Consider the following 27,015-nt stretch of genomic DNA (forward strand, 5'->3'; position numbering starts at 1 on the left):
CGAGCTTCTTCACCTCTCTGTGGGGAGTATGAGCAGTCAGTCTTACTGGGAATACACTGAGTGAATTTATATCACATTGAAGTATTTCTGTTAAGTCAACAAATACTGAGCTTACTGCATGGTCAGCGACAGGACTGGACCAACCATGCGTGTAACAGAAAAGCAGGTCTCCCAGTCCTTTATATAGCAGTTTTACTGCTTAAGTGCACTGAAGATACTCTGCAAATACACTAGCTCCAGCACTTCCAACACAGTACTAGATTAACCATTTGAACACAGAAGGTGGTAATTTAAAAATGGAAAATGTCAGTGACATACTAGCTCTTCAGGAGATATTTTTTTTATATATATAAACACACACAGTATTCCATATATACCATTCGCATAATTTGGGGATCACTGAGCTGAAAAACTCCCTTATCCTAAATAGAGATTCTTCTGATAACATTAAAATGGATTAAAATCCATTGAAAAGCTACTTGAAAATGGTCAACTGCTATTTAGCAAACCATTTTTAAATGCTTCAGTGAAACCAGATCTTAAATCTGTAAGGCACGCAGATCAGCAGTTGTACTCAAAAGTAGAGAACTGAGAATTCAAGGGAACTTACTTGCATTGTGCACTAGCTTACAAGAGTGTTCTACTGACACAGAGTACACCAACTTGAAATTCAGGAGAAAATAACCAGAAAAAGAATTAAAGAGCTAAGACATCACCTTGAGAAATAAGTTACAGTGGAAGTTAGCTGTTAAGGAAGTAGACCAGCCAGGAGACTTGGACAAGGTTGAATGTTTACTCTACTTGTTAGACTCAGAGAGACGAGTGGACAGATTGTCCCATCTCCAACAACACAGAAACATTTAAAGCAAAATACTCTTCGAGTAACAGTTCAAGTTCCCTGTCCAAGTAAGCAGACTCCTAAAGAAAGGCAGAAAAAGAGCCACTTGGAGCTACAGAGAGTGGTCAAACTCTAACACTGTTGAAGAAGATCCTCACAGAAAAGGAGTTACATTATCAAAACTTAGTTCAGTTCCTGGATTTTTTTGGAGTCAGCATATAACATAAATTGCCCATGGCACAAGAGCCAGATGTCAAATGCAAAGGAAGAAAAGATTTACCCAAACTAAAAGTGACTTGTAGAAGTTTGTATTCATGACCTCACTGCATACCAGTCAAGACTTCCAGGAAACACACAGGAACTCTTCAGCTGGACAGTCTTCACCAACCAAAAATCCCACCCATCATTTCCATCCCTTTCTTGGATAGAGATTAAAAAAAAAAAAGAAAAATAAAAGGAACAAAACCCCAAATCGCCAGTGGGAAGAAAATGTCTGCAATTACTCTTGAATAAAACGCCGATGACACTCATGTATGAGGAGGTCAACTCACTCTCCAATAGTCAGTACCTGCTGACTAATCAATAGATTCTGCAGTTTGCACAGGTGCTGAAGAGTAGTAAGAGACAAAATTAATTATTCAATCAGTAGGGGAAAAAAAAGCCAATAGGGCAAATAGCCAATATTTGACATAGTGATTCCAAGTGTGTTGTAGGTGCTATTCCAAGCACAGCTTTTTCCTTCAGCCTACCGCTTGCTTATCATTCCTAACCTTACTCTGCCCAACGTCCCCAACACAAGCTACCTTCCAGTTCCTCACCTGCTGGATCTCTGCTTGTTTTTTCATAAGGGCTTCTGTCTCTCCTGTAGTGGGGAGTCTAGCCCTTGAGCTAAACTACTTGGTCATTACAGCCAGATCTCAACTCCTGTCATCTGAGTCCTTCTGCACTAAAATAAACAGGATTTTACCTATGTACTTTATAGGATGGTGTGCAGAACTACCTGGATCCAGTGTCAATTTCTCCTTTTAGTGGACACTTGCAGAATTTTGGCAGACTGGTCTTTCACACAGGACTAAACATATAACAAAGATATTTCTAGAATTCAGTGTGAATACAAACTTGATCACTTTAAACAGTGAATAAAAGGTAAGCAGGAAATGCAGGTAAACAGTACCATTCATAACATTTAACTTCAGCTGATGTTAGTTGGAAAAGCAAAGGCCTGGTCCTTTCTCTTTTTAGCTACTTTCCTGGCTTTGATGAGACTGAGCTAATTATTATCTTTTAAAATTAAACACTGGCTCTGAGGTCAATTATCCCTTCAAAAGGAATGAAAAATCAATTTGCTGAAATGCCAGAAATTGAAGGTCTTTGAAGCTGGTTTATCTGCACATGTGATTACACTTTTAGCAAAAACAAAAAAGCAACTTCATATGGTGGTGTCTTATCAAAAAGTTCTGACATCTAAAGTTTAGTCAAAATAAAAATAAAAATTTTAGTGGCTGGCAAGTTAGTAACTCCTCATGTGAATTTCAATTATAAATATATAAATATTTTCCCTACAAACTGCATTATATTTCTAAAATGAATTACAGTAAAAAAAGTGGATTAATTATAGCATGAGTAATTCAATCTATGAACAAAATCTGTTGTGACATAATCAAGATGGATCATTCATAAGTTTCAGGACCCAAGATATACATACATTTATTTTAAGACTTCTAAATGCTGCCAATGGCGTTAATACAAATAAGCAAAAAAAAATTAAGTTTAATTTGCGTTAGACTTGTCTTCACAAACTGTGACACACAAATCATCAGGCTTTCCATGGGTTTGTGCTGTCTAAAAACCGAGTGACAGAAACTGCATGATGCAATACTACTCAATATATATAGATCAAGTACAACAAAATATCACATATGAAGCTTATCCGTATGGGCCAGCATACCATTGATGTATGCCAGCAAGTATTTACATCGTTGGCTAGCTGCACAGTGCTAATTTTATGTTCCTTGGGTGTCAGCATTACATAATTTCAATATTAGCTTTATAAAATTTAAACTTGTAATTTATCCAGCTATATGCTGTTAAACAGATCCCAGACTGAATGAAAACAGTGTGGCTAAAACACTATGAAAAACAGAACGGATGGGTCTTATTATGAAGCCTGTCATAGTAATTAGATTGCAGCAGTTGAAGTCAATTTATTTTTTTCAATTCTACAATTATGAATTGCAAGTTAAGTAACAAGAAGGATATTTAGAAGCTACTTCATTATTCTTGTCACACAAAACTGTTTCGGTTTTCTATGATCAGTCATACTGATTTATGTGCTGCAGCAATTCTGTGTGCTTTTGGTTCAGTTTTGCCTAACACTTCTGGGACTACAATGAAAATTATAATTAATAGATTTTTCGTGGTGTCTTCTGTGTTTTTACTACAGATAATGGAAAATATGAAAATACAATGGTGCTTAACTTCTCCTAATACAATTCTTTCAGGAATGGTTATTTTCATAAAAGAACTTTTTATACATCCCACACAATAGTTATTTGGATTGTTAACTAACTTGGTTTTTTAACATTGTCAAATCATCCATCCCCTCCTGTCCATGTAGCAAAATCTGTTTGCTCCTTTTCACAATTTTCCCCTCCTTAGTGATAGTTCTGTCAGTAATTACTGCTAGCTTTGAAAACTTTCTGGTTTATCAAAGACTATTCTATAACCTGTCTGATATGAAATATAATATTTTAAGTTATCTTTCTCCATTACCCATGTTTTTTACATCCACCCATACTGCTGATATTGTAACTATTTAAAAATTTATTATTTTATAATCTATTTTACTGAATTGCTCAGACATACAGAAGCTACTAATTTTCTATGAGTCAATTCTAGGACAGGCATCATCTTCAAAAGCCTAATTTTTCTAACATAATTTTTAATTTAATTTGGTAATTAGGGAAAAAAAATCACAAAAAAATTACTGCCCGTTCTAAGAAGAAAACAAAGAACTCTTAGCAAAAAAGTAGTCATCACTGTATAACAATATTTACCCATTGCATAAAGTAAGCTGACTGTACATGTTAAGGGATGTTCAGATGACAACTATGCTTATCAGTAACTGCAATTTTGTGAACACTCTGGTCAATATAAATGCCTGAGGCAGATTTTTTTTCCCTGTTATATTATTTCTACTGTTCTGTTGACAGAAAAATACTTCTTTTTTTATAAGAATCTAAATTGTCCGATGTTCTGAGAGATTTATCTAAAGTAAAGAACAAAAATTAAATACAACCAATATTAATTTAGAGTAATGATGATGCTCTTCTGTGAGAAAAATTTACTTAATATAAAGGAAAACACTTTTATGCCAGAGAGAAAATATATACATGAACACTGTTAGAAAGTTGTATTAGAAGAACCACTGAGGACAGAAGTTCAAGATTTTAATTTCATTATATTGTCAGTTATTAGGCACTTCATCACAGATATTTTTCTATGTCTATTTTCAGGGGTTCCAATTTTTTACAAAGATAATATAGGTACAGAAAAGATAAAGTATTAATAAAAAGTGGCTTAATTTAAAGCAAGTTTTCATATTACAAAATGCACTGCAGATATACAGAAAATACTTGTATGCATGATAAACGTCATTTAGAATAAAGAAGCTCACATTTTCAGTTGTTCCTGTGATTACATGTAGTCCATCATATGTTGATTTGATATACATTCCCTGAAAAAAGAGCAAGAAAGGTAATTTATATTTGTAGGAAACAAATACATGATGTTTGCACGGAAATTAAAATGGTATGTTTATTCCAGTTTAAGGACCATAACATTTGAATAGACTGGAAGGAACCATGGTCAATTAACATTTGCAAAGCTAAGTTAAACAAATATGTATCAAGACCCACTATAAACAGCATAGTTTTCTCACTTAATGCTTTTTTTTTTAATTCCAAACAGAGTTTTTGGACCAAATTCAACACTGAACATCAGCATAAAAGCTCATTCCTATTCAGTATTTGAAATATTTAACATGACCTCTTTCTATTACTAGTGACATTTAAAAAGCATCAAAACTGAAACCATGAACAGGAATAGTCTCTAAATTTAAATGCCCCATCTGCAGAGAGTAACTGATTCAATAAAAATGAAACCATAGCCTAGCTCAGAAAATACATGAGCCAGTGCTCATATTGCCAATTTGTGGAGAAAAATGAACTTGGTGAACAGGAGCTTTGTAATTAGTCCAGCAAGAATTCTGCTTCAAGGAGGCAATGGACATGATACAGAGAGACAACCTAAGTAGGTATCTATCTAACTGTACACACATGCACACAGAGAGCCTTAAATGTCAGTGGGACTCAATTGCTTGTATTCTTGCCTCTCAGGAGTAAGGTCATAGCTTCACATCTCTCCATATACTATGGTTATCCATCAAATTTTGAAATCTAATTAATCTAATTGGTACATTGTACTGCTGATTCATTATCCTTTCAATAATTCTGCATCACCTTGTGCTGTCAGAATGGAAGCTTAGAGCCCCCAGCAATACGAAAGAACATTTTGTTCACAGAAACCAATTTCAAACAGCAACGAAGATCTTCAGGCTGGGTGTTTACACACACACACACAGAAAAAAAAGGTAAAAAAAATACAAAGTTAAAATCATATCACTTTTTACAACTACCTAAATTGGAAGGGTATAGAGAAGATGGAATTAAACTCTTTTTTGAAAGTGCACAGTGAGACGATGAGAAGCAAGGAACACAAGTTGGAACTATATTAAAAAAAAAAAAAAAGACATCCTCCCCCCCCCCACCCCCGCCCCCTTCCCCCCCGATTTCACCATTAATATGATAAAACACTGGAACAGGTTGGCAAGGCTGTGGAATCTGTGGAATCTCTGACTTGGAGATAATCAAAACTTGACTGGATGAGGCCCTGAGTAACCTTCTCTAGCTGAATCTGCTGTGATTTTTCATCCTGAGAAAATGTGACTTCTACCTTAATGTAAACTAATTCCATTTCAGCAAATTTTAAGTTTATTTAAATCTTAAAAGTAAAGACTGTCTAAAACTGAGAAGGATGCTTAACTCTGCTGCATAGGAAACTCCATTTTAGACTCTACTCACCGTGACTACTTGTTCTCTTAAATGAGACTGCTTCATAAGCTATTTCATTTGTAAATAACAAAGATGTCTAAATTAGATCTTGAAATCACTTTCACAAAATGTGATCAGTTGGAAGAAAGAAGTTTCTGTGGAGTCTTCCACTATTTCCTTCTATACAGTTGGCTTAATTTTATCAGTGTTCACTATTCTATTGTTTCTGTAGCACCTTCAACTGTTACTGACAAACATCTGATTTTCTTTGCCAACTGAAAGCCATAAACAAGAGCACTAGATCATGAAAAACCCTGAAGGTTCTCATTGAGAATGGGATGTTGAGTGTCCATTAAAAATCTTAAATAAATATTTAAATCCATCTAGTATGTGTAACGCTGGATTTCCACAGTGAACTTTTAGCCGGAATGTTACGCAACATTGCTGCATCCATCACAGAAGTCTGTTATTTTAACACATAGTAGACTTCAGTAACATTTCCAGCCACACTTTTAATATCAAATTTAATATCACAGTTCTAACACCCTACTTGTTTTGTCAAGATTCATTCCCCACTTAAGAAACCAACAGACTAAGATTTTTAAGGCCAAAACAGAATGTAGTGTTAAACTTTTCACTAAATTTTATCACATATTTCTTCATAAAGATCTTAGCCTCTTGTTAAACTATGTGTATTTTGGGAAAAAATCAAATTATAATTTTATCTCTTAACATATGCCATCCGAGATACATAAAAACTGACTACTCACTAAGAATTACCCTACATTTTGCTATCTGCTCTTTCATCTTAGCTATTAAACTTTAAGAACAAAATATATAAAAATAAACAATTTTGGTGAATGATTCATAGCCTTCAAATTATCCTAGATAAGCTTTCATCCTTGTTTTCCCAAAAGAAAAATAATGAAAGATCTTGTTCCTTGTTGACCATTACAGTAGCACTGTATCTCCTAGATCTGTTACCTGAAAACCTTGAAAGATTACATTCTATCTAAAAAAATACAAAAATTGTTATATTCATTTTTATTGTATATAATTCAGAGTGCAAGGTATTTTATATAATATATATTACATATCCATCATATATAAAATAATAGCTCCAAAAACATTTCTCCACTTGAGAGAAAGCTTTGAGTATAATACTCAAAACAAGATTTAAAGTATTCTTAAACAGAACCCCTTGAAAAACATACAACAACTCTGAAAACAGCTTTATTTAGTCTATGTCATCTGTTCTAGAGGCCAGATACAATCCCTGCTTCAAATCACTCTTTCCAACCCTGTAAACATTTTTCCTTAAAAAAACCCTGTCCTTGATATGCTGACTGTCAGCACTTGCCTATCCTTTTACAACAGATAATGCAGTGTGTAACAAAGTGTGTACAGTTCAATCCAGCTCTCAATTGCTTTCTTTTCTAGGAAGATTTTTAAAGGACAATTTATCCTTCAACATGAAAAGACACTGACACTTAGAAAAATATTGTTTCTAAAGGACAATCTGTGTCAACCCTACTTTAGTGACTGATGTGCTTCATCCCCACCCCCATCCTCATTTGCCTTTTTAAAATCAGTATTTGTAAAGAGAAAGACTTGAATCTCCAGGCTTATTTTAAGCAATACTGGCACAGGTTAGCAGAACCCCTCAAAAGTTTAAGTTGTTCATATATAAACACATGAAGTAGCTTACTGATATAAATGAAAGATTTAAGGGGATCACTTTCATCAAACTTTCAGTGAAAAACTAAAAATCATTTACTCTGGCTTATAAGAAATGTCCCAAATTGCAAAACTTCGTCATTTAGAGAGCTGTTAATTCTGTGAACCCAGAAAAAGCATGCAAGTATTAACAGTCTGGATTAGGCAAAAGAGCTGGACCTTGCTTTCAATTTAATGGGCTATTGGCTATCTTTTTATTCATCAATGTTTCATTCCATTTCCACTAATATAAGCATTTTTTATGGTTATAAGCCTAAAAAAAATGGAAATACATTCTGAAAAATTTTCTGTCAGATAACATAAGTTCCAGGCAAATACTGATTTAATACTGCAGTTGAAGTACTGAAGCAGCAAGCCTCTTTTCCCCAAGCCCAGATATGAATAGCTAAGTAGATCCTGTTGTGACAACTGCTGACACTTCTGGAACTGTTAGAAATAGTTATTTTGTTTACAATTATTTTATATTGTACCTATGGCTTAAAGCAGCCATATTGATTCAGTATATTCAAGAGTCATATTCTTCTGTAATAATGTATTTTTACATAGGCACAATCCTAAATTAACTTGTAAACTGATTTATTAAAAGAGGTTCCACATATCCGCTATTCTGATCCTATTAACTTCTGTTATAAAACCTGATGGAAGTGAAGATATACTTTTGTAAGCTAATTATTCTCATAGAACTCTTTACACAAACTGCTTGCAAACTATTTCATAGATTTCAGCCATATAAGCTGTCAAAGTAAAACTGCAAAAACATCAGGCTAAGACTAAATAAGAAGAATGTTTTGTCAGTGGGTTTCACAGACAAAAAGCACATAAACAAGGGAACTGCTGAATCCTGGAATCCATCCTAGGCTCTGGATGGGAGATTTTCAGTGGGAAGTGGCTTTTTTTCCTGTTGTCTCCCACCTCCCTTTGTCTTCTGGTCCTTCCTCTTCAACATAAATGGCTATCCCTCTCAAGTTTTCTTGCCTATTCGGTCTCTATAACACAAGCTTCTTCCCCGCTCCTGCCCATCAGCTCTAGTCTCTCCTTCTGCGTTCAATGCCCCAAACACAATCTTCCCACAAGGTTTTTCTTGGAAGACATCCAGTCCCAGAATCAGTATTCAGGCAGAAGGGATGAACTCATCTGCTTAAACAGTGATATCCAGAGAATATTCAATCACTTCAAAGTAACCAAGAAATATGCATGTGTTTGGCAGATATGACAGAGAACCTTCTGGAGTGGCAACTGAAAGATGGGCATCTAAAATGGTACCAGATATCTACATCTATGCAACTGAGTCCTGCTGTAGAGGTTTCTCCTATCTCTTTCCTTCCAGTTTCAGTTGCTGCCCTCTCCACCCACCTGTCTTCCTTTCTTCCTACTACTCTTGAGGCTCACAAATGTCCATTCTCCTCGTCTAACCAGTTCCAGGGCTTTCCTACCATATCCTTCATTATCACAACCTGTTCTATTCTTTCTACCCAAGTAACTCAGTTCCAAATCTTCTGTCCTATTACTGGTCTATTTTCTGCCCTTACAAGCAGAATTTCACTGGAGTCTTTTTCAAAATTATTTTGCTCCTTTTTTCAAGAAGAGATTTTTATTCTTTCTAGTTTCTTCTTGAATCTCACAAATTATCTCAGAGCATAGAAGAATGACAAACTATACCCCTTACCTCTGGGCAAGAGTTGAGTATTCTCATTCACTCTGTGAAGATGGCTCAGACTAGTCAACACTTAGTGGGTTAGAAATAAAATAAATAGTTGCTCTTTAATAACTGTGATATGTCAGGTATGAAACTCCAAAGAATTATACTGATACATGAGAGGTGCTACAGAACAAGGAAATGTTTCACAGGCTGTTGTATCAAGAACCTGACTGTTCCTGAGTAACTCTGTCACTGTCCCATAATGAGAGAGTGACTTAGAGGTTTTTAGTTAAAATCTGACCTTTGAAAATATATGGGAAGGAATTAGCCATTTAAAATCCCATTTTGAAGAGACTATTCCCCAGTTGTAAGTGGAATTTCCTTGAAAAATTTCTTGCACAGTCATCTGGTTAATTAACCAGGATATAATGACAGCAGTGTATTTTTAACGGTCAACAACTATTCCCAGGTTAATCCATGGATATTTCAGACAATATTTGAAGAGCTCCGAATTTCTCAATGGGACTAAAGTCCCTTAGTAAGAGGATTTCTGGTTCATACTTCCAACACTTCCAACTGTAGGCCATCATTCCTTTTTGGTAACAATGACCTATTATCAGAAGGTTCATGTTTTCATACCACTTCTTTGCTGGAATATGACAAAATACTTCTGCATGAAAAATTCAGGTATTTGAAACTACAGTAAAACGGTCTATGTGTCTCAACAGCACTTCTACAGGGAGAAGAGTGCAGGCTCTCCTTTTACAACACAATGAAGCATCAATAGCAAAGATGCGTGTTTGTAATGCTACAAACTACCAGGGAACTGTTACACCCCTTGATCTTTTGCTCCAAACATAAAATGGTTCTTTAACCTTGTTTTAACTATAAAATTTGGACAGAGGCATATAAACAAATGACAAGACAGTGCCTTAAGAAGGTGGCTGAAAGAGCTTTTTGTTTAAATATCATGCCATTAAAAAGTCCTTCTCAAAAATCTTTTTTGGTCTGCCTTATATGTTGCCATCTTTTGCCCACATTTATACTAAACATCTCCACTTCCTTTCCTGCAATACAACTTCCACTCTTCAAAAGATTTATTTCTAGTATCTTCTATTATTCTTCTATATAAGCAGAGTTTGGTTTGTTTTGGCTTTTTGGTCCTTTTTGAGCTTCCCCACCCAATTTATTCTGAAACCTTAACACTTTTTTTTTTTTTTTTAAAGTCTTTAAGATACCTCCTAGTATTTTTTACCTTATTTAGTGCCCTTTTTCATTTCCTTTTCACTAGCTTACTTTTTTAAAAAATGAGAATCCTAAACTGATTCTCTATTGATATTCATTTTCTTTGCTATTACATAGCATACTAACAGCTCTATGTATTTATCTGAGCCATCTGACTCAAAAGAGAGTTTATTCTACTTTCTTATGTTCCTTTTACTAAATCCTACCTAAATAGAAACCTATGGACAACAAAAAAGGTAGACTATGAGAACCTTTCTATGTCAAGCATGATGGAACATTGTCAATTTTCTGTAAGCCTTTAAAAATAATCTGAAATAATTAGATTAGCACCCAAACAGTTTTAGGACAGCTATATTTATTTCCACAAAAACACTGCCTTCATAGTCTACCCTTTCTTCTTGCATCTTCTTGCAATTCCTTTCTTGTAAAAATGGAAAAGATTGGCCCCATCACCTTAAATTACAAATTCCACATAAAGAGAAGTACTACTTGAAAAGGTAGCTGTACATTAGATAGATGAATAATCCTTAATAAAGAAGGGTCCTTTGCATCTGACAGCTTGTCTGTTTGGCTTTTTTTTTTTCCTCCCATGATACACAGCTGGTCTTATAAAAATGTTTATTCACACAAACTTTGCTTCCCTTAAATTTTTAAATGAAACAGGGAAAGTTCTCTCTGCAGAAAAATTAATAAAGTTGTGGGTATAAGAAGTGTATATCGTAAATGTGGCAGATTACACTGTTTCTATCAGCAGTAGGAAGCTCAGAGAGAAAACAACAACAACAACAACAACAAAAAAGGTAGAAGAATAAAAGTGCTACTGCACTCCAGAAGCAAAACATTTTTCAGACATCAGAAGATACAAAACCAAACAATAAAAACCCAACAGCCTGCCTGTTTAGAATCTCCTGCCTAAGAGTAATCATTAATCTCATCAAAGAAGATTAAAGTTGCATGTTACACAGAAGCATCTTTAAATATATGTACAGCACATCAAGTTCAGAAGGTTAAAAAAAAAGTTTAGTCCAAAATAATACTGGCTCTAAAAAAAAATAAAATAAAAGTCTTCCACTACGGACAATCCCTGACCATCCAAGAGCAGGAGGAGGAAAAAAAACCCAAGCCTCAAAACCCCCTCAATGTTCCCATCTTACGGACGGTCTCTACATCCATCATCTCAAATAGAACACTGGTTCCCTTAGCCTGCCTTTGTTTATATGACAGGAAAACTGCTCCAAAGCTGGCTCTGGACTTAGTCTGAGGTAATGAATAGTAAAGTTTGCATAGCCTTTCACTTACCCTCACCCTCAAGGATTTAGTAGCAAGCTTAGGAGCTGCACCTCTTCCCCTGCAAAGAGTAACACACAAACTCTTGTCTCAAGGGCCTATTGCTTATGTGGGGTCCATCAAGCCAAGACATTTAAAGTCAGTGCTGCTGCACCAGCTTTGTCTAATCAATAAATAGAAATTCTGGGACTCCTAAATGTAGAATTTGGATCTATGGGCTTTTGAAACATCATAAATTCTGGGGGAGTAGATTTTTCAAATATCACATTTTTGAGTAAAATCTTGCCTTGTACTGAGCAGTTATGTGAAGTGTCTAAAAATTAAAATCATGCTGTAGTTTATTTGCTACAAGTTATTGTAACTTCACAGGGAACTTTACCATGCAATGCAATGGAATAGAAACCTATCTTTCTCTAAGCAGAAAGAAAAGTAATTTGTAAAAAGCATTTGTAAGTATAAAAATGATCCATTTTCCTTTGTTATGCTACGATTGACACTATAAATAACTCAAAGAATTGAAAAACTAAAAGCCAAGGAAGGGAATTTTCTTATATCATGAAGTTAAAGTTATTTTATTCTATTCTATTTCATAAAAATTTATGTATGCATGTTCTCTTTCTGTCAGAGCTGACAGCGGTTCTCACAGTCTAATACTTTTTTAGTACAGGAATTTATTTCAAGTTTGTCAAATTGGTAGTTTGAAACAAAGTTTTGCCTTCCAGACATCTTATTCAGGCTGATCATGCAGTACACTTCAGATGTAAATGGTATTACCATACCCAGTACTAGATTCAGAAGTGTTTTACAATCTTTAAAGTTACTTTAAAATTAAAAAGAAAATATATGGAGGGTGTTTTAGTATTTACCACTGAAAATTCAGTGGCTAAATTGGGAAAAGGAGGAAGCAATTTGACTGGTGTGTGCAACTGGTACAGCCTGGGAACGAATGGAAAGAGAGAAGAAAAAAACCAGTATGGTTCTGGAGGCCAGAAAATGCCTGCAGAGATCAGGATGCAAACACAATCATCAGTAACTTGGACTGGAACCTAAAATGTGTGCTTCCCAATGCAAATTCTTTTGTCCAGCAAACTGCCACGAAACTATCAGCAGAGAGTGTGTTCTGAGGAATGCATGAGATAAGATTATTTTTTAATAAAGCAGACTGAAAAAGAAGATACTTTAGAGAGGAAAAAAAAGATTACTATTAAGCTCATAAAAGCATGGACAGAAAGTTAGAAAAAGCTAGAACTGAAGATACACATTCAAATGACATACAGTCCCTTTGTGAAAATGCTTTATGATCCAGAATTTATTTAAACAATTAAACACACAGACACTGCCCTGCAGGAATTCTGACTCTGTGTAGTAACTGTATGGACTTGGACCTGGAAATTAATTCAGTTTATGTGTAAGCTTATGCAATGTCTATAGCATTTCTGGCTCATTTGTTGAAGAAATTAGAAAGCACATAATAAAAGCAGTTCTGCAAATGGAGTTTTGAAAATAGAGAAAGACTCATAATTAAGTTAACTGAATATCATTCCAGATAACTGAATTCTTATATAAATCTGAGTAATTTACAACAGATTTTTCACCAATGGCAAATAATTGTGTTCATTTTCTAGGTGCTAACCCTATATGAAGATGAAGCTAGAGTTCTCAGTAGCTCTGAAAATGTTAGCTACACTTAAAACCAAGAGAGACTGTGTTTTAAACTTCTGTGACAAAAGTAACAAGTGTTCTGAAAAATCGTATGGTAAGCTTCTCCTGAAAAATAGATTTTTGGTGATTTTGACACAAATTGCTTTGTGCATTAGATTCCTATCTATGAAACTAAAATTACAATATCATTTTCACAAGTGTGTTATGAGGGTGAATTAATTAGTGTCAGTGAAGCACTCAATAAGGCCATAACCCCCCCCCCAAAACAACTCACGATGAAATTAGTAACTCAAAAGAATGCAGAGCTTAGCTGAAGTGTGGTAAATAAGACCTCAACCCCTACATTGAATGATACGGATAAAAATGGAACTCTGAATACTTTCCATTCAGTGAATAGTGCTCATTTTTCTCTTGAATGGAGCAGAGATCCTGTGGAAAAAAACTGCTATACAATCATGAGAAAGCCATTTGTAATTCATTACTCTGTTCTATATTTGATTCTGATTAATGTTTTCTTTTCCTTTTCACATGATTTTTCTTTTATTCCCATTTATAGTCCTTTTTCATATTTTCTTCTAAACAGAACACAGTGTCAGCAAAATTGATTATAAGGAACTTTGCAACCTAACATGTTACAGCGCCTTCACAATTAGGCACAGGAAAGTCAGTCATTCACTGTGATTTCACTTCATCTAAAAAAAAACCAAACCACCAAAAACCAAGAAAGAAAAAACTGACAGGCAATTTTGATTGCAGTATTTGTCTGATGTCCTCTGTCAGCAGTGCTCACTTACTGCAGTTTTGTTGGCTTGAACTTATGAGTACACTGCGGATGGAGAACTACACCATGGTTCTTCCACCCAGTGATAGAGTCCAGTCTACAGCATCATTACAGCACAGGCTCTGTCTGCCTGATGTTCTATCAGAAAAGAGAGCCATCTGGAAGAAAGTGTGAACCACATGACAGGCTACACAGTACAGCCAACAACTCTCATCTTGGTCACTCATGCCTTAAAAGTTTAAATTGTACTCTGACACTTTATGATAAGCTGCTTAGACAGTATACCATTCATACCCAAGAACTCCTGAAATAAACCTGCCTAATACTGCACACCATTAAATTTTCAGCTCACTGTAGGACATGCCATTTTTGAAGTAGGCTACGTTCTTTCTGTCCTCCACCAGTCTGCACCCCTGTTCTAGATATAGCGCTACCACTGAATAGGAAACACTAGCAATGCCAAGCCCTCCTTGTTGAGCTCCATCATCTCTGAGGAAAATACGTCCTATCTGTGGTCACGTTCTCTTCAGCACTGATAGTGAACTTTCCTCTAAGTACACCAGTAGAAATATATTACATTTCTGGATAGAAAGGAAAGCTACATAGAGATCCAGACTGCTAGCATGTAGGATGCAGTAGTCTTAATGCAAGTCAAAAGCACTGACAGATTTACAGCATATATACTACACAAGCCGTAAATGATACTGACCTGGTATTTTCTGGATATCCCTGCACTAACCCAGAAATCAGATCAAGAGGGGAAACTGGGCCACAAAGGGAACACATATGGCTATTAGGATGCAGCAGCACAGCAAGCAAATTGTATGTGTCTTCAGGATTACATACTGGCCTAAGCATCTGTGATGCCACAGAATTAAAATTAAATGTGTTTTATGCTGTTGGTAATGTCCTTTGCTAACTAAAAGAGTGTAAGAATAAAGTAAACTTATGTAGTCATATAACCCCCCCCCCCATGTTATTAAATTAGATCATTCTCAAATTAATATGCATACCTCAAAATAATTATGTTCTTGTAATTTTGACAGGATTTGCATATGATGTTCATTGCTATTCAATGTCAGAACAAAGAGTAAGGTATTGAAGTAATACAAAACAACTCAACTAAGAGAAATTTAAAATAAATCTGTAAATCACGCTGAATTACAAAAAAGAAACATGCCACAATGTGTATAGTGACACTCAAATGTATTTTAATTTGTCAATTCTGGAATTTTCTGCAGATAAGCCTCATGGCTACCAATTTCTCTACCCACTTCCCCTTTTTTCCCTCCTCCAACTGCTTCCTCTGACACAGAAACAACATTCCTGGATTCCTCCTCTTGAAGGGGGAAAAAAAAAAAAAGAAAAAAAGTCCTGAGAAGGCAGCTGAATACTGTATAAGAGATTGTACTGGGAAAAGTAGCCTGTCTCTTGAAGAGAATGTGCAAGAACATGCCAGTGCCTTTAGTGCTACCTTACACTCTAGGTTTTTTTAGGATCTTACGTTCCCAAGCACAATCCCTATCCTCCTAGGGCCTACCAATATCAGAATGGTTGTAAAGTAAGGGACTACCAAGGGGAGACAGAAATCTTCACCCACCGACCCCTAAAACTTCACAAAAATCCCTTGTCCAAAAAATGTAACAGTACTTTAATATTTAAAAGTGGTAGTCAAATAATTATTAAACTATCATCTCTGCAGAAAACTTTAATGGTGTGACCCACTACTAATGCAGAGCAGCTGGGATGTTCAGAAGACACCTAACTAGTCTGCTCAGTGAACAATAATTTACGAATATAAGGGATTAATTTTGATTCTAAAATGATACTTCTGAAAGGTTTATTTGAACTGAATCATTAGGGAAGCATATAACTATTTTTACGCAAGCCCAAGAAACATGCCTTCCACTAATAATTTTCAAAGCATGTTAATGATATTTAGTTAATTTTATTTGTTTATGTATGTATTGGGGTATTACTTTGGTACATTCCAAAAACTGCAATATGGCTATCAAAAGACTATAACTTTTCTTTAGGTGCTCATATAGTTACCAGCTGCACATGAAGCCTTAGGAAAAACAGGTTTTACTTTAAAAACAAAATTACAAACCCTTTATTTAGATAAATGTTAATTAAACCACTTTAGAAATCTGATTCAGCTCACCAAAAAAGTAGGACACTGCATGAAAATACATTTTGATTTTTTCATAAATTAAAAAAAGAAATCACCCTAAAGAACTGAGGCTTGTATTCTGTATTCTAACAGTTAAACTGCTTTGCTACTTACCAAACCCTCACTGGGCATAATGCTGGTGAGATGAACTACCTCAAGATGTGCTGACTGTGACACCAGAGAATCAGATGAGAGCGAAATGATGTGGTCACAAATCCCAGACAAGGTTTTACACTACGAAGAAAAACAAGTCAATGTAATTCCTCATATTAAACTGAAACTACTAGTGAAGAAGTTCTTATTCTGAGAACTAATTGAGAATAAACAGATAATTTTACTTCTCAGCATTGTAAAAACTACAGGCATATGAAAGTCAAGAACAAGAGGTTAAGGGAACAGAAAATAGCCATAAATGTCAAGAAAATGTACATGCATGTACAGTTCTTCTGATCAGAAGATTTTACTTTGCACTGAGAACATCTATATATCTAAACTACCTTCTCCACTTGAACTATATGCACATTTAAAAAAACGAAACCTGATGAACTTCATCTTATTTGACATTATAATGTATCATTATAAATACAATGGAAGTCTAGTGAAATACGTAAAAATAAATGCCTTATACACCAACTTAATAGACTGTTTTGGCTACCAAATAATGAGAGCAACCCTACCAAAGGTGATAATTAGGTGAATTCTGCATTATACAACTTAGAAATTTTTTCCTTTGTTAAAAATTACACTGGCAGAAAAGTGCCTTAGTTAATCCATTTCCTGAAGTAAAATTCTTATGCATTTTTAGAACACATCCTTTAACTGATATTCTAGATCACTACAACTATGCAATAATTTTATGTTATCCTGCCTTCCAGCTAGAGATCTCAAAATCTTAATGCCAATCCACACGAACACCTTCGAAGTATGAACCCCATTGCATAGATAGTAGCGGTGGTACTGACGGATTAAACCTATCCAGCAAAGGCAAACAGTAAGTCTATGGATCAGAAAGGAGCTGATCGGTACTCTCAGAGAATCTTCACGTGTAAAGATTTATTCCCAAATTTGCATGTGTTGCTTAAAGCGTTCCTTCAGAAAGACTATGCCTAAAAATATTTGAAGTTAATCTGAAAGCATTCATTTAGATTAATTTCAGAATGGTCTTCCGGTTGAAGTTGTGCTGTATGCATCTATTTTCCTTTGGGGACTATACTCTCATTTTCCCTAATTATAGCAAATTCTAGTGAAATCCCTTAAGGGAAGTTTTATTTCAGACATTTGCAAAAGCATGAGGATTTCTAATATCTCGTTTGACACTATACATATAAGTTAAACAAATGAAGTTGTCACAATGAATAAATTAACTGACTGAATTTATCGATTATATTTCCATTCACTGTATAGTTACTCCTCTGGAAATCCAAGTACAGCTCTGGGCTACTGGATATGGCATTTGTATTTCATATCAGCTGCACGATGCAAAGCATCCCATTCAGGTATACATGACTGCATCTAAAGGTCACAATTACCAGAAATATTTCTAGCAGTTTCAGTAAATAAACTTTGCAACAAAATAAAGAACATATAAGTTTTCAATCAAATTTAATCTTACAAATCTTTACGATCTCCCCATGATTCAGAAAGTTAACTAAAATCTATGCAGGATTTTAGCACGAGGAAAATATTCAAGAAAATTATATTAGAATAATTAAAAATATCAGTCTGCTGTAAAAGTAGTTCAGCAGGTACAAGGGAGGCCCAAAAGCAGTTGTAAATAATGCAAAGACTGAGATAGTATAAATGGGAGCAACTGAGCAGAATTTATGAATAATAGCACAGGGTCAGTAAATAATGTTTGATATGGCACTATCAACATGAGATGATACATTAACATAAACTAAAGTATTTTTGGCATTAAAAAAAAAAAAAAGACCAAGGTCTTGTGTACTAGTTCTCCACAGAGAAGCAAAGCGCGTACTCTCCAGGTGGCGCAATACTACTGCAGTTAAGAAAATCTCAAACAAAATTGGGTTCTTCAAGAAGTTCAATACCTGTTGCAGAGGAACTTTACATACAGCTTTACAGGCCGTCCAACACCTAAACCCATTTATTACATTTCTCTCAATGAGCCACGACAAGAACAGAATCTCTTGGAAACCACTAAGTCTTGAACAAGCCATATAAACTTACAAGTCACAACATGTATTTTTAGTATGGCAGGCACTGCTGGGTTGGTACAAAGAGTATAAATTAATAATCTGTATTTACTGCTGAAAGAACAACTAGCAGGTTGTAATTTTTAATTATCATAGGCATACTATATTAGTCTAAAGGACTGATGCAGTTCTGATAACCACATTTTGCTGAAGAGCTATCAAAAAAAACCAACCTGACTCTCAGACATGCTGTTTAAGTGATCCCGAATATCACTCCTTCCCAACTTATCTTTTGCCATAACACCCGAGTTGCAGAGTAGACACAGTCTAGCCACATGACTAGTGAGGGAATGGCAACTGTGCACCTGCAATCACATCATATGAGCATATACTGGCCTAATGTGGAGCTCTTCCAAACAAATCTAAACCTCAGTGAATCTCTCCAGTAACCAATGAAGAAAGTCAATCATGGATCATCATTTTATAAATCTGTCTTTACTTCTAAGTATATCTTTCTTAATATCTTTCAGAAATAAAACAAAATGCCATGTGGCGTTTAAGAGTTATAGATTTTCTCTCTTACAAATGTAAAATTTTACTTTGGAGCATCATAATTATTTTTCTGGAGTATTTTCTTTACTTTTCTTTTTATTATTATTTTTAGAAATGAAGTGACCATAAAAGAAATGAACAATTTACAAAGCTTATTCCTGAATTCAGTATCCTTGAAATAATTTTTTTTTAATTTTATTTTTAAGATGCTGTGAGAAAGATGGTGTTTCTTCTCAATTCACCCAGAGTTACTATGATAAACATGTTGATTCTCAGAGCCTGGATGCTCTGGATCAGGTAGTTTCAGGTGATTTTGCTCAGGCTAAGATGAGTTCTACTGCCTTGGGAACGAGGATCCTTAAGGTTCATCACACTTTCACCGCTGAGCCTATGGAATACTTAAAAATGGAAACTTTTCTCTCTTCTGTATTTTTAGCTTTCCATTCAGAACAGGTAGAAAAGTCAAAAGTAACATTCCTGCTAAAGATATATTTCTAGAAGTCATATGCACTTAGAATTGTGGATTAAAAGATATGTATATATGTGTGTGTGTTTGTATACATATACACACTCCAAATCCCAGAAGATTTCAGGTGCTTTTAGAAGTTCTTTACAGAATAAGGTTTGCAATAGTAAGCTTTTTTCTAAGTCACTGCATGCTTTCTGAATTTAACAGCACATCAATGTTTTACGACAAATTTTAATCCCCATTGGAAGCAGAGTATGTGTAAAAGGCTTTAAAAAAAAAAAAAGTCAGGCACTTGGTTAGGGCTTGTCAAAAGCTTATCTGAACTTGTAAATCCTTTGAGATTTCCCTTTCACCATAGGGTTTAACTCTATCTCAGTGTCAGTACAAGTTTTCAGTACCAGTACCAGGAAAATATAAAGTATTTGGACTTAAAGGCCAATATCTAATCAATAACTTTGTATAAGATTCCTCCAGACCCATTTGTCATTAGATTTTTCGAGTGCTGAAGGCACAAAGTGCTCAGTCTGACAACCAGTGAAGCTAGTAATGCACCAGGTATAATAGAGAGCATTACTTCAGGGAACAGTGTGAGGAGAGTGAGAGGGAGTATCTGACCTTGCCTACTAAAATAAACAGGCAAAAATTAGGGAATACCAGAAGTAAGCCGATTCTTAAGCCTTACATTTGAAAGACTTCCAATTTAGGAAAGTGTAAAGAGGCTTGGTAGGAATGGTTCTTAAGTGAATGACACCATCTTCCATGAGCCTCCAGTCTTCAGAGAAACTGGAAACAATGTCTTGGGTGAAAAAAATATTTTATTGTTTGCATAGCATCTCTCCATTTCTTTATGTTGATGCAAAAAAAAAAAAAAAAAGACATTTCTGAGTGTTAAATCTAGAGTACTGGGGCAGTCGTTAAACTGGCTGGTAGGAGGCACAAATAACTTGTACTAAGTTGGTTTCAGGGGGTCACAAAACATGTAAGATGATATCTCTCTTGCTGGGCTTGAAAATAATTTTTAACTTTTTAACTATTTGATCTTATTTATGAAACCTTAACATTTAGCAACTGATATAATTTATCAGAAGTTGTGTCAAATAGCTAGGAACTTTATTTTCCTAGAGTAGCCCTTTTTTTTTTTTTTTAAAGTCATTTAAATGGATGGAGTAGGATTACAGAATACCAAAGCAGAATACTTAAATGACTTACCACATGAAGAATTTTATTTTCTGTTTCATACACTGTACAATCCTGTGGTAAAATAAAACAAAAACAATTAATGCACATTGTTTTAAATTTCCTATTAAGAAATAAAAGAAGGCTTTATGCTGATAACTATCTCTCACAGAAATACCTGTAAAGACAAATGAGCTCTTGAGTTTTGTCATGCCAAAAGGTTACTTTACAGTCTTAGGAAACTTGACCTCTCTTGTGGCTGGTTAACCTCAGGGATCTACTCTTACCTTGATAGTCCTGAAACTTCAGCTCAATACTAGCAACAATATAAATGTAAAGCAGGGGGGACAGATTCATGACAGTGAGGAAAAAAGTAATTGAATATAATTAATCTGGCATGTCAGAATTTCAATGATGTGCAGAGCGAGAGATACATCGCCGAGCCTTAAATCAGGCAGAACGTTTGTTACCTGTTCTACAAGTTGTGTGGGGTGCAGAGAGTTGTGTCAGACCTACTACTACGTAGACTGTGTTACTAGAAAGCATGGGAAGGAAGAGTAAACAGAATATTTTGACAAGTACAATGCTAAAGATGTTAAACATGGTATGTCCCCACTGTCCGTTTGGTTTGCTCCACCTTTTGCTTCAAGGCCCTGACTGTCTACACCATCCACGAGGGACAAGAAACAGCACCGGTCCCATCACTTGGGATAAGTCACATAACTGCTCTAGTTTTGGACTTTGGAAGGCACAAACCACACCAAAAAGGAATGGGAAAGGACATGGGCTTGCTCGTGCTGAGCACTGGCCCAGGGACACTCAGGGGGTTTCACCGCCTTAAGGCCTCCCAAAGAACAACTCCATCCCAGCTTTCCATTATGCAACATTGCTTTTAACCAATTTAAAGTAGGCCTGACAAACAACATTCCTGATCAACCTCTTTATTTGCTTAAGACCTGTAACTTCTCGAGCAGTCTTCTTCCTATTTTAGCTATCATTTTAAGAATAATAAATCTTATCACTCCATAGCTTGAGTCATTCCTCCTTTAACTTGCCTTTTGATTTCATGATATTACAATGGCTAGAATATTACTTTTTCTTCATGAAACAAAGCATACAGATTCCTAAAAGAGATCTACTGCCCCTACTGCTTTTTTAATGTTTTGAAGATTTTGTCAGTACAGTGCTCTATAAAGCAAGACACAGTCATGACAAGACAGTATTTACCCCTTTCCTACAGGGGAGGGCCCAAGTACACTGCGGCAGCTGTACCCCACCCTCCTCCTGCCAGTCAGCAGTCCAAATCACCACACGGGCTCTCAAGCTATATTTTACTAAAACAGAAGCTTAAAAGGAAATAACAGAAAACTCAAGTTTGCCAGACAGAGTGAGATTAGATTAGACTTCCCCCCAAAACTGGTCACCGCTGAGGCCAGCCGCAGCCAGGGCCGCAGCCCCCATGGCCAGCCTCCCTCAGCCCCCAGCCCCAGAGCTCCAGAACCTTCCACCGCTCGCCTGAGGCAGGCAGCCCACCACACTCCTACACGGCGAGCGCTGGCCTGTGACACCTACCTGTCATCAAAGGGGTGCATTTCTGTAAAAAAATCTGAGGAGAAAATACTTCTGAGGTAACCTGGCACCTCCCTGTGTTAGGGAGACACAGCCCAACCCTGTCTGTGGCTGGCGGGAGTCCCAGAGCCCTGTGAGGGAGGGAATGAAATGGCCACCACAAAACCTACTGAGGAGGACTGGGCAGGGCAGGAGCCTCGCCTCGCCAGGGGCCTTGTTTATCACAGGAATTTTGTTTATAATGCCATACTGACACTGATTATTTACATTTAAGTGAATTAATGGTTAACAACAGAAAAATTATGTTGGGAAATTGCTAAATACTTCTCCAAAGGCTATGTCACACTGGAAAAAAGCTTTCTACAAAGCAAGATTTCAGGACGTATTTTTAAGGATGAGGATATGACAAGTAAAAAACACTGTCTCGTTTATTTGTCTTTTTTTCCTTGACTAAGTTTTAAAGTAAAATTTAACTCCCTGATATACCCTAAAAGATCCCCTCAAGTAACTTAAGATTCTCTATAGTTCTCAAGATTTCCTCTTTCCTGGATCTTAATATGCTAGCAATAACAGTTAAATGCTTTATACTTCCCATGAAATAATTCCAACATCCTCACTCCATTTACCCTAGAAGTAGATTAGCTACATGACCTGCATAGGCTGTGGTACTCTTTGCAAAAGAAATAGCAGCTAACTGGCAGATCTCTGCTCCTCTTGTCCATCAGCGGAAAGCCTCGGCTATGTCCCATCCACTGAGGCCATGTCCAGCTCTCGAACCTTCTTCCTTGGGTGCTGCTTCGAGGACCCTGTCCCTCAGCCCATCTGAGGGTGCTGCAGAGCAGCTTTAGGCTGTCGGAGCCACTCAGCCCTGGGTACAGGTAACAGTCGCACCCTCAACTCTAAAGGTCATGTTTATCTTGGAGGATTAGCACTTTTGTAGAGAAATTAATTTCTAAGTGAATACAGTTTAGAGAATATTGTTATAGAATAAGAAAGTCAAAATCAGAAGATTGTGAGTGCCAAGGAACACAGAAAAGAATTTATATTAGCATTTCATGGTCAAGTATCCCTTTGATGTTTCTTCTGTATTCATACTGTTATTTTCTACAGCACAAAAAAAGAATTCAATTAGTCAGTTTGGTTGGCAATGCCCAAGGCAGTTTTCCCTACAAGTTTTACACACTTCAAACAGCACATCCACCATCTCCTTTTAACCCTCCAAGTACCAAGAGAACAAAATGATCACAGCAGGGCTTACAGCTTGACTTCAGAGCTAATGCTCCTTTCTAAATTATTCCTTTAATTTCTGTGCTAGAAATACAATATAAGCTTCGTTCTCAACAAACTTGATTACTTCAGGTCAAAGAATAGAAGACTTATGTATAGTAAAACTGAAATTTTACTGTTTTGTAGACCAGAATTAATGTTAGCTATACTTATGTTGCACATTCAAGATTACGTTAGCATTAAAAATGTTAATGGCTTTGGGATTCCTTCCAAAACAGATGCATATTGACTTTTTTTGTAAATGCATCAGACTAGTTTAACTGAGAGGTTAAAAGCACTTGCAACATTATACTAAAATATTAAGATATGTAGGTCACAATATTCTTCTGATTTATTTGTCCCTGATATGAAGCAATGCACTAGGGATCTCATTAAAAAAAATTCTGCCAAGACTAACAATTATAGAATTTTGATCTATTTTTCTTAGAAAATAAATAATAGTTATAGTGATATTCTTTCTACATATTCAATAATCAAGATGACATTTTAAAAATGTTTTTTTTCTTAGAGTTTAAAAAATTCTTAAAAAAATTAGTATCTTCATTCTATTTCCCCTTTGCCCGTGCCAGCTTCTGCACCATCCAGAACATCCTACCTTTCAAAGGTACAGTATACCTTCATAACTGATAAAGTAAAACAGCATTCTTTTGAATATTCATTAAGAGAAAAGGTCAGTAGGACTTGTGCTCACCCACACTATATTCATAATTTTAGTTTCTAATTCCAAAAGAAAAAAATGCAAGTACTACTGAAATTTGCAGATACCATAAAGAGTGTTTTATGACAAGCCTTGAGGGCAGTTAACTAACACATAAAAATACTAATACATGTAAAATATTTAGCTCATTAACTTAGCACAATAAAACAGCATGAGTTAAGTCAACTACTGAAAAGAAAACAGAGACCCTATAAAGGAGCAGCTTGGAAGAGAACTTAAAACTTTGTGATGTTTGCCAGTTGAGCGCCATTTCCCAATATAACACTGCAGTAAAGATCTACTGCAATCTTTGAATGGTGGATATGACAAAATGATATTAAAAATATAGTGCTTGCATACATAAAATCAAACACTCTTCCGGAATTCACACATTAAAAAGAATGAGATCACTCTGAAATTAGGCAAATATACAACAGTAATACACTAACATAATTTATTTTACCTGGTTTAATTAAGGTAAAGACTTGATATTTAGAAAACAGTGAACAGAAGTTTGATAACAAAATGTTCTTTAGCAAATGCAAGCCAAATAAGATCGAGGGGCTGAAAGCCGAAGTCTGCAAAGTTCAAACTGAAATAACATCCACGTTTTTAATGGCAGTTGCTGAATCACAGAATAATTCAGGTGGAAGGGACCTCTGGAGGTTATCTAGCCCAACCACCTGCTCAGAGAAGGGCTAATTTAAAAGTTAGACCAGGTACTGGAACCTACTAAGAAGCAACAATTTCTATCAATTGCAGTACAAACTAGATAGCTTTAAAAACCATATGCTTTACCCTAAACACAAAGTATTTGACTAAACATAGGGTAAAAATCTGTGATATGGTCTCTGAATTTATCTCAGTGAGGTTAATTAAACATTAATAAATGGGAGAACAAGCAAAATTTTGTTTGGCTTTTGTTGGAAAAAAATCAGCCTGAGTTGTGCTGATATTCTTTGGTAAGACACAGACAAACTTTTTGTTTAGAGAATGTTTGTTCATGCTATTTAATGCACGCATCAAAAGCATCTGTCACAAGTTTAAACATCCTAGACATAACCAGGGAAAACCAACTTTTACTAGGAGTAGTGAACTCTTTCTACTCAATGAAAAATTAAACAATGGCTACATTTTATGAACAAAATTCCAAACCTGTTCTTCCCCAATTATTCCAGATATCTTTCCCCCAGGGTAGCCTTGGCAGTATAGCATGACTAAATCCAAATTCAGTTAAGTTAGTCTGGTGGAGATTCATTTTCAGAGCAAAAATGAGAGCTAGTCTACCTTGAAGCTAGAGCTATACTACAAAATGAAGTCAACAGAGAGCTCAGACATCTGCAATACTCTGATCTAACATACTTTTTTTGCACATTATCATCAACACATTTTGATGGGACATTGCACCTCAAAATCAGGATGTCTCTGCAGCTTTCTGCATAATGCTATTCTTTTATAGTTTCCCTACTTATTTTAGTGAAGGTGAGATCGTGAGGGATAAGAAAACTGAGTAGAATGAAGTACATTCCCAAGCATAAATGGACAGGTATAAAACATTTCTGAAACTAGTGAATAAAGATCAATTTTCTTATAACCAGCATGAGAAGATACTATTTACAGATAAACAAGTGGCTGCTTATTCATTGTAGCATTTACATGGTATGTAAATAATAATACCCAACACCGCAGTTCATCTGCTTGGTTTAAATTTTGAATGAAGATCTCATCTTCACAGTCACACAGAGAAAGAATATGACCTAAAAGCTAAAAAAACCCACCAACCAACCCAACCCTACATCCTTACTAGATCTAAGAGTATGTCACTCGGATACACACAGTACACCCTAGCAAGAAGATTCATAAGCAGTGTCTATATTAGACTAAGATTACATAGTAATGCCCCCTATTTAGAAGGACGTTCACCCTGAGTGGCAGCTGTAGGTTATGCACAAAAAGCATGTTAATTTTGCACAGAATAAATCTTCAGGTTGAAGACATTCCTCACTTAATGTGCCAAAGGCATAGCCCTGACTGCTACTTTCACACTGACTAAATTAAACATCTAAAATTTATACCATTCATAAAACAAGGAGTATCTGAAAGGATCCGAGATCTAGGTTTCTATTAGTTATGCCTTTCAATTCATATTTTAGCCTACAGTTAAGACTGCAGTTCTGGTTTAGGTGAGACATTTCTGCTTTCATACATTAAGATCAATTTTCCTCAGATTTAGTAACAGCAAAACTGTCTCCCTATGAATGATTTTGTTTTATCTACTCCTTCTGGTGCTAAGTTTAATATACTGTAAAAAGATCTTAATAGATGACTACCAAACAACCCAGATCTGACAATAAGATCAGAAAAAGGCAAAACTTGATTTGTAACTGACCTGAAGTACTAACTAAACTTTTTTCATCTTGGAATGTCTTGGAGTTTATGCTAAAAGATAGACTGTTTTTAAGTTGTCAAAAGGAGGACAGCTTTGGGAGTGGAGTTGAGGAATTGAAAAAAAAGAACCAAACTATTGCTGGCAGAGGAGAACTGAATTTCATCTGCCAAAAGCAGTGAAATGAACGACAGAAATGGAGACAGCAATTCAAAATTATACTATCTTCACCTAGGGAAAAAATCAAAGT

At 35.6% G+C, this 27,015-nt stretch overlaps 1 protein-coding gene across 1 annotated transcript in view; it reads right to left on the reverse strand.

The window, feature by feature from the left end:
• LOC142043039 (connector enhancer of kinase suppressor of ras 2-like) overlaps positions 1–27,015 on the reverse strand; it is a 207,787-nt gene that overhangs the window by 79,477 nt on the left and 101,295 nt on the right. The window contains exons 5-7 of the mRNA XM_075053707.1: positions 20,860–20,901; positions 16,588–16,707; positions 4,515–4,574 (exon numbers count right to left, since the gene is read on the reverse strand). Of these exons, the coding sequence (XP_074909808.1) occupies positions 4,515–4,574; positions 16,588–16,707; positions 20,860–20,901 (222 nt within the window). The remainder of the gene's footprint in view (positions 1–4,514; positions 4,575–16,587; positions 16,708–20,859; positions 20,902–27,015) is intronic.

This window comes from Buteo buteo, chromosome 22 (assembly GCF_964188355.1).
Source record: "Buteo buteo chromosome 22, bButBut1.hap1.1, whole genome shotgun sequence".
Taxonomy (NCBI): domain Eukaryota; kingdom Metazoa; phylum Chordata; class Aves; order Accipitriformes; family Accipitridae; genus Buteo; species Buteo buteo.